At 40.7% G+C, this 8,815-nt stretch overlaps 1 protein-coding gene and 1 long non-coding RNA gene across 4 annotated transcripts in view; one reads left to right on the plus strand and one right to left on the minus strand.

Annotated features, from left to right (window-relative positions):
- The window catches only part of fgf11a (fibroblast growth factor 11a), a 155,074-nt gene that overhangs the window by 81,804 nt on the left and 64,455 nt on the right, over positions 1–8,815 (plus strand). For all 3 annotated transcript variants that reach the window (XM_032544735.1, XM_032544733.1, XM_032544734.1), the window contains one exon: positions 4,584–4,694. In XM_032544735.1, the coding sequence (XP_032400626.1) occupies positions 4,643–4,694 (52 nt within the window). In that variant the 5' untranslated portion in view covers positions 4,584–4,642. The remainder of the gene's footprint in view (positions 1–4,583; positions 4,695–8,815) is intronic.
- The window catches only part of LOC116707419 (uncharacterized), an 8,382-nt gene continuing 1,457 nt past the window's right edge, over positions 1,891–8,815 (minus strand). The window contains exons 2-3 of the long non-coding RNA XR_004336509.1: positions 1,942–1,944; positions 1,891–1,903 (exon numbers count right to left, since the gene is read on the minus strand). This is a non-coding gene — a long non-coding RNA (uncharacterized LOC116707419). The remainder of the gene's footprint in view (positions 1,904–1,941; positions 1,945–8,815) is intronic.

Consider the following 8,815-nt stretch of genomic DNA (forward strand, 5'->3'; position numbering starts at 1 on the left):
TTGATTAGAGTGAGATTATATGTTGGGAAAATGAAGTGATGGGGCAACAGTGCAAAAAAATATTATAATCACAAAATGAAAATACAACTTCAGACCTACAGTCCCTGACAAAAGTCTTGTCGCTTGTGTACAAATTGACTTGAAGTGCCGCTGAAATATATTTCTAATCAAGATTATTTACAAGAAATGGCTCATTTTAATCCCAACAGTTTTGTAATAATGTTTCAGTGCAAAAAGAAACTGTCAAAAAGTATTCTAATATCACAGCTGGTAAAGCCCATTGAGTCAATTTTTGCAAAGACATAAGTGTTGTCGCCTTGTCATATGGCTTCACCTGTGACTAATAATGGATCAATCAGGTCTCAGGTGTGTTATAAAAACAACCCCGTACACTAGACTCACATCAAGCACTAGACCTCTGCAAACATGCCAGATCACCCTGAGACTAAAGTTTTGATTATCAAGAGGCTGAAGACCAGATCCACTGCTGATGTGGCAGACACCTCAATGGTCTCAGCGTCAATACAGAGGATAAAAAATATTTGGACACTGGGAACGTTTTTGACAAGCCCAGGTCAGGCGACCCCGCAAGACAACTGCTCGAGAGGCAGTTTGTTGGCTCGAAAATCTAAGGCCACCCATTTTCCATGCAGCAGAGCTCCACCAGACCTGGTCCTGAAGTCCTGTGCAACCAAACGGTTTGTCGGATTCTGTCTCGAAATGGCCCCCATGGTTGAATCAGTGCCAGAAGCCAGCACTAAACAAAGACAATTGAAAAAAGTGTGGCATTTGCCAAGGCCCACAGCCTGCTAAAAGGATGGACGCTGGAGAAGTGGAAGAAAGGGGATTTTTCAGATTAATTTCTGTTGAATTACACCACAGTTGCCGAAATATTGCAGGAGACCTACTGGGCCCGCATGGATCCAAGATTCACCCAGAAAACAGTGAAGTTGGTGGCGGAAAAAATCATGGTCTGTGGTAACATCCAGTATGGGGTTGTGCGAGAGATCTGCAAGGTGGAAGGCAACATCAATGTCTCAAATACCAAGAAATCTTAGCTACCCTTATATTCCCAACCATAAAGAGGCCAATTTCTCCAGCAGGATGGTGCTCCATCGCATACTTCCATCTCCACTTAAAGTTCCTCAAGGCGAAGAAGATCAAGAGCTCCAGGATGGCGGCCCCGTCACCAGACATGAACATCATTGAGCATATGTTGGCTAGGATGAAAGAGGAAGCATGGAAGACCAAACCAAAGAATATTGATGAACTCTGGGAGGCATGCAAGACTGCTTTCCTAGCTATTCCTGATGACTCATCATACATTGTAGAATCCTTACCAAACCGCATGGATGCAGTCCTCAAGTTCATGGAAGTCATAAAAGATATTAAATTTGAATCTCACCAGCACACTATTAATTGCGACCATATTTTAGTATTTGTAGTAAATTTGTTCAATTTATGTATAGGTGACAAAACTTTTGTCTTGTCAAAATTTGACCTTTCTATCTTGTTTAAATGATAAATCTTGTTTCAGTGAAACTAATTTATTTCAGTGCATTGAACATCATTTGGGAGTTTTTTAGCTTTTCATATGAGCTATTTCTTACACCAATTGATTAATTAAAAGTCAGGTTAATAGCAGGTGTTTCTACAAATTAGATAAGTGACAAGACTTTTGTCAGGGACTGTATATAGCATTGATTCAGTAAACTATATAATGTAATGCTTTCATTTAAAGGGCCACTCCATCAGTTTTACACATCAAGGGCAAGGGCTGTACTTATCCTCTGTGGCTCTGGTGGGAACTTTGGGAATCATATTGGAAGACATGGGCCTTTAACAGACGTGGAGGGTCTACAAAAGGTGTCAAACAAGGTGTTTCTTTCCATAATAAAAAAGACTTACTGTATACATTTCTTGTAACTGGCAGTAGTAAACAAACTGCTTCAAATATAGGGTTGGGCATCATTTGGATTTACCAATTCTTATTCCAATTCTTCCTTTAAAATTCCGGTTCTTATCAATTCTTGATTCTGATTCTTTGAGGGGTGGCATTGTAACGGATCACATGACTATTTTCACAAATAAGAGGGGCGTTTTATTTTGATTTAATTGTAGTTTGTAGTTTTACAGGGCTTTTTCAAGGAAAAATAAAGCCACCCTAGAGTGCTGCTTACTGTGCTCCATGGCTGCAACACAACAAGCACCTGCCGCTTCAGAAACCACATTATAAAGTGGAAAGTGATGATCGGATTTGAAACCAAATCCTCTAAACGATTCCAATAAAGAAACAACTCTAGTGGAATGCTAATGTTTTTAAATGATTCCAAGCAGGAATCGGTTCTTAATGCCCAATCCCATTCATATACTGTATGTAACACATTAAAATAGGTTATGAAGGCTGAATTCCTTTTATCTGATTGTAAAAACAAGGCTGTTGTTAACCATCTCAGAATGAAGTGAGCTATTCCAACTCCCAAGTTGGAATAATATGAGGTTGTCCTGTTTTTCTCATGATGCCAACATGTCCTGAATAAAACAAAAACAAAAAGGCACAATTGAATTATGGAAAGTGTGGGACACGGTGTTTATGTGGCACTACTCAAACTCTTTATTGAATTTAATTCATTTTTTTCAAAATTATATTTAGACTTGCCCTTTATCTTTATGAAAGTGCAGTGGAAACAACAAATACTCAAATATATGTTTTCCATGTACTGAAGGGAAAATGTATTCATTTTCTGGGTATAATTCATTTTGAGTGTCAATTTTGGGTTTGTTACTTTTTGCAGTTCACTCTCTCTCTCTCTCTCTCTCTCTCTCTCTCTCTCTCTCTCTCTCTCTCTCTCTCTCTCTCTCTCTCTCTCTCTCTCTCTCACACCCCTGCTGTCCACCAAGGGCCAACTGCCAGCTGCCCCCGTACTTCTCTGTCTCATCCATATTTGATGCATCTCATTAAAACTTGATCGTGGAAACACTTAAGCATTCTGACATTCTTGCTGATCCACTATTTAGTCTCCCTCAGCACTTTGGAGTGAAAGAGCTCCCCTCAGTCATGCTTGAGAAAAGAAACCCAACACAACAACAAAGTTTGAGAAAAACACCCCAAATTATCTCAAGAGCGGTGGCGGATGACAGTGTCTCATTGGTTCAGTGAAACAAATAGTAGTCTGATGCCTCCAAGTGCACTGAGTAAATGGCGAGAGTTGGTATTTCAGAGCAGGGTAAACAGGAGATGGATCATTAAACTTTTAGTGTGATGGTAAAGTTGTTCTTGTTTGTTTCTTGAGGTTTTGCCATCTTACATGCAGGAAATTGAGCTGTGTGCTCAGTTAAAGTGTGGCACCCTGCGCCCTGTTTTTTTTTGTGTAAGGCAATGCAGTTGTACTACCTGTAGGGTGCTTGTCACGTCATATTTTCAGGTAGCTACCACAAAAGTGTACCCCTGTGAAATGATCACATCCTACAGAAATAACTAAAAAAACCTTCAACTTCAGGGCCTATTCACTTTCAGTTACACCTTTTTAAATAACTGACCCCAGATACCCTGGAAGAAAAATATTTAACTGAAGTGGCAGCTCAGTTTTGAATCTGGTGCTGTACTGAACAAAATTCAGACTGGGCTGGGATTGCCTCCACATGGCTCTCCCCAGAGTTTGACTGACATTCTGAGTCTGGGCCAGGAATGGCACATGGCTTTAGCTGCAAACATGGTGGTGGCCAAGCCACAATGGCGGTGGCTTGCACGGCTAGCCGCAAGCTAACAGTTATCCTAGTGCTCCCACTGCCTAGTGCTCCCAATTCTGATGCGGGGGCTAGCATGTTTAAAGTGCTCACTCCATTGTGGGCAGCTACATCCGCACACACGTCCATGAGGGGAATCATATGTATCGTTATTTTTTGCAACGATTATTAAAATCGATTTCTTTCCTCAAAATTTATATTTTTTATTTTTTGCCAATGATTCACACAAATAATTTTTTGTTAATGTGTCCAGAAAAAACAAAAAAGCGGAAAATGCGGAAAATCCATGTTATGTACTTCTTTACAAATGCAATAAATGTCAGACTGACTGACGTGATGTTATTAGAAAACGTTTTTTTTTTTTTTTAGTAATGTCTCAGAATTTTGTCTTTGGTGTATTGCTAACTTTGTTTTTATCAAAGAAGGAAAAGAAAATCGCAAAACTCGATGCTATTGAATCGCAATACAAAGCGCATGGGCCCTCGTGTATCGCGAAGAATCAAATTGGGGCAAAAGCATATTGTTCCAACCTTAGTAAACACACACACGCGTACACACACGCGTACACAGCATGCAAACACATGTACTTTACCTTGCCTCACTTCAACACGTGAAAGATGCTTCTTCTTAGCAGACGCCGGGATCCTATCAATCCTGCTGAAGGCCACAGTCACACACCAACATGCAAGCGCACACACTTCACTGTTTGACTATTTCACAGTGTAAATATCAAGACGTGCCTTTTGTTAAATCAATGTGAATGCTCATAGGTATGTGCGTGTGTGTTCTTGTTCCCCGGACGCTAACGTGTGCTTAACCCTGTGTTTGCTCCGCAGAGCCCCAGCTGAAGGGCATCGTCACGCGGCTTTACTGCAGACACGGCTTCTACCTCCAGATGCTGCCGGATGGCACCATGGAAGGCACAAAGGACGAAAGCAGCTCCTTCTGTAAGTGAACAATCACACACACACAGATCAGACAGATAGTTGAAAGAAGACATGCATTTCATAGCTCTGTAACATTCACCGGTGGTTCTCAACCTTTTCGAGTTGCGAGTTTTCTGGTTTGAGGATGATGGCATACATAATTGCGACGTGGATGTGTTGTCATGGTTTCCACATTCCTATAGCACTATTTCGAGGTGACTATACTATATGCACTCAGCTTGCAACTGCAGTGTTTTAAAGTCACTTAATTGGGATCTGAATCAAGACTTAAAGCTCTGCCTATTGGTACATAAACTTGACACGCACGCAAGCCCACACGCACGCACACACACACACACACAGCATCTTTATTCTGTCAAAAAACAAGTTTGGATGGAAAACATGAAGCCTGCACATTTTTGGATTTACAATCTTCAGAGAGAAGAAAAATAATTCCCACTGACTCTGAGTTGTAGTTCCCTCAGCGTTTCCTTGAGATGTAGCGGTGTTACCAGGTTTTAATAACCTGGATTAAACCTCGAGGTTTTCCCCTTGGCATTTGTCCCGGAGACAACATTCAACAGCATTTTTTAATGCAACTTAGACATTGCCAGGATAACTTTATATATTTACCTTTTATTTATTCGGGGAAGGTTCACTGAGAGGCAGTCTCTCTCTTTTGCAGGTACACCCTGATCCCATTCACACAGTTCCACACAGTCATACAGTACAGCCACAGTCTGATTGGGGGTTGAGGTTAAGAGCCTTGCTCAAGGGCAGTAATTTCGCCACCCAGATTTTATCCTGTTGGTCTGGGGATTGAACCGACACCCTCCCGGTCACAAGCTCTCTTCTCTAACCTTTAGGTCACCACTGCCTGTTTTGTTTGATGATTGGAAAACTTGCAGTTAGATTGGGACGAGTAAAACACTTCATGGCAGCTCTCTCAAAGACGGTGGTTTTTCAGTAGCCATCCCTTGAGAAGAAGTATTGGGGGAAACTGGTGAGAGAGTCCTCCAACAGCTGTTTGGTTAAATTAGGCCCAGGACACCTCCAGACCGCTCCACAGTAAAGTGAGTACCCCCCCCCCCCCACACACACACCTCTCCCTCTTACGTAACTGCAGACCTACACTGAGGCAAACAGTGCCGCACTGTGAACTTTAAACATTCTCACGGCCAATCTGAAATATTCATCACATAATTCCGTTGGGCCCATCCGAAGGTGAGCAAGGCTCGTTTCCTAACGGATGTGAAGATTGCTGTTGCGAAACAGCGCTCCTAGTGTGTCGGGATATTTATTTTTATCAGTCAGTGGAGGTCACCTCGCAAAGTTTTTGCGTGAGTTTGACTTATCGTTTATTCCTTGATTCCCTGGATGTGCTTAAATGTTGTCCTGGGATCCTTGCATTCTCAGGGGACTCTGTGTGTGTGTGTGTGTTTGTGTGTGTAAATTGTGCACTTTATTTTATCCATGTCCGGTTATTTATTTATTTATTGATTCATTCATTCATGCAGGAATTGTTGAGTGATGGACATCATTGTAACTGAGTATCAATCAGCAGCACAATCATCTACCTGACTGCGTAGAATATTGGAAGGGTAGAAACAGCTGTGTGGGCAAACTGTAACACTCTGACTGTCAGGCTAATCTTCAGTTCTCTACCTGGGAACAGAGCGCTTTCAGTATAGAGCAGATTGGCCAGGGATCAGACCGCTTTACATTTCAGTATATTATAATTTAATTTTTTTTGGTGTTGCTTTTTGAAGCCAATAGAGATCATTAGGGTTGGGTATTGTTTGGATACCGGTGCTAAAACAATGCTTTTAAAATGGTGCCGGTGCCTAAACGGTTCCAGAACCGGTCCCTGAACCAAAATATATATTATATATTTAATAATGTATACAATATAAAAAAGAAGCACAAAACAACAGTTGGCGACATTAAAGAACGGCTTGTTTTATTGCTAAGGCCAGACGGTCAAAATTAAATGATTAATTAAATTTTATCTGCTGATGGGTTGCTATGTCTGTTTTTATGGTGGTCTGATGCAACCTAATTTCGTTTTACACTGCACTTCCCAAAGTGTTTTTGGAATGACAATTAAAATAATTTTATATCTTGAAATTACTTATTTCACCAGTAAATTGCTGGTAAATGACAAAAACAAGCACCAGATGGGAAATGGGTATTTTACAATAACTTGCACCACAGGGCCCCAGAATTTGATTAAGTACAAATTGATTTGAGGTACCTTGTGATGAAAATATCAGTTTAAATGTACAGTATGTCTTAAAACTAGATTGTGACACAGGGCCCTTTGTCAAGACAGAGATAAGGTAATAAAAAATTGGCCCTTATCGTCAGTCAAAATATCACTTTTAGTGGTTTCTTTTATAGTTGTCCCATATAGATGAATCAAAATGTCATAAATCACTTACCAGACAGTGAACCTGGGGCTTTTTCAGCCCTAGGGGTCTGGGGCCCACTCCCATTGGTGATCGAGCCTTGCACATTGGTTATCAACACACATTTATTTCTCACGATTATCCACTGATATGTGACAATTATAGTTCTATGGGTACCCACGAGTCTCCACTTTGCAGTCATGCCCACTTTTTATGCTAATCCCATGCAGTTTGGGGCAATACAAGATGCAGTACAAGTGTTTTATTTGCATATATTCTAAAAGTGTATTTGAATATTTCTGTATAGTGGGTTTTTGGAGTTGCAAAAATTGGGTATGACTGAAAAGCTCTCATCATTATCAATGAGCCAGATTGTATTCACGTGTGATGATGTTAGTCAGTTGGACTACAAATCAACAGCTTTACGAAAATTTGACCTTCTGTGGGGTTGATCCGTGGAATTGACACTGGATGACTTCTACTGAGATGAGGCAGCATTGACGCCCTGCTACTGTGGTAAGCTAATTCAATTTTACAATTAACACACGGCACAGAGTTTTTTAGCAGCTTAAAATGTTTCCACATTCTCTGGCTTTTCTCTTGCCTGTCTCTTCTCCTAGCCGCTCACATTTTTCGCTCTCTTCGTTCATTTTGTAATCTGCTGCGTCAGTTTTGTGTCCACAGAAGCGTCAGCCTGTTGTGTGCTAGTGATAATGACCTTTGCAGAAACACAGGGAGTGGAACAATGTTAGCAACATTGATTAAAGTAAGCTTCGAGGCAAAGGATTTTGAATTGAGTATCTAATTATTCGAGTTACTCAAGGAATTGTTTCAGCCCTAGTATATTGACTGCAAGGGGGTTTCTGAGCACCTTCTTGAACAGAATTGCTTACCATGCAGTCGCCGATAAAATGCAATCCAAAGGTTTTTGATACCAAATCCCAGCAATGATTTTTCTTATAGTGTTTCTCAAGGTCTGGGTGTCTTAATATGGTATTTTGGAGGAATGTTGGACTATTTTTTTTTAATCAATTCTTGTGTGGTAAAAAATGGTTAAATTGTGCACCAGATTTGTGAAACACATGGTATCGACCCAAACTAAACGCTGCAACAACTTATGAGACATAAGTAAGCATGGGAATGGCCATCGTATACTTCTATATCACAATGTTCTAATATATTTCAACAATTTCTGTTTAGTTTTTGACTAGAACAACTTGACAAAGAGTGCTGAGCTGCATCTATCTTCAGGTGTCCGGCTTTGATGATACATATACACCTGCATTTGCAATATACCCACTGTTCCTACCATATCCACTGGCATCAAAACAGGAAGAAAGAATTGGTAAAGTAGTAAAGCCCGCCTCTTGCTTGATTTGATTGGCTGCCTTAGCCAATTATGACATTGATAAACGGTGCGACTCGGCGCCTTGCATTGAAATGTTGATATCTTTACTTTAATGCATGTCTAAAAGCCGCAACGCCGGCCGTACCATAGGAAAACAATGGTTTTGGTGGCGATGCGATTCTTGCAACGTGTCTCGTTTTGATTGTATAATACACATCCGTTTGAAATGGGTCCTTCTGTACAAAAAGTACTTTTACTTTTGGTACTTTAAGTATATGTTGATGCTACTACTCTTTTACTTACTACTATTACTGCTCTACTTCTTCTACCACTACATTCAGCATTTGAGCCCTCGCAGTCCTTTACAAAAGTCTCAAGGGGGGGGG

The sequence above is a fragment of the Etheostoma spectabile genome, chromosome 19, assembly GCF_008692095.1.
Source record: "Etheostoma spectabile isolate EspeVRDwgs_2016 chromosome 19, UIUC_Espe_1.0, whole genome shotgun sequence".
NCBI classification, from domain to species: domain Eukaryota; kingdom Metazoa; phylum Chordata; class Actinopteri; order Perciformes; family Percidae; genus Etheostoma; species Etheostoma spectabile.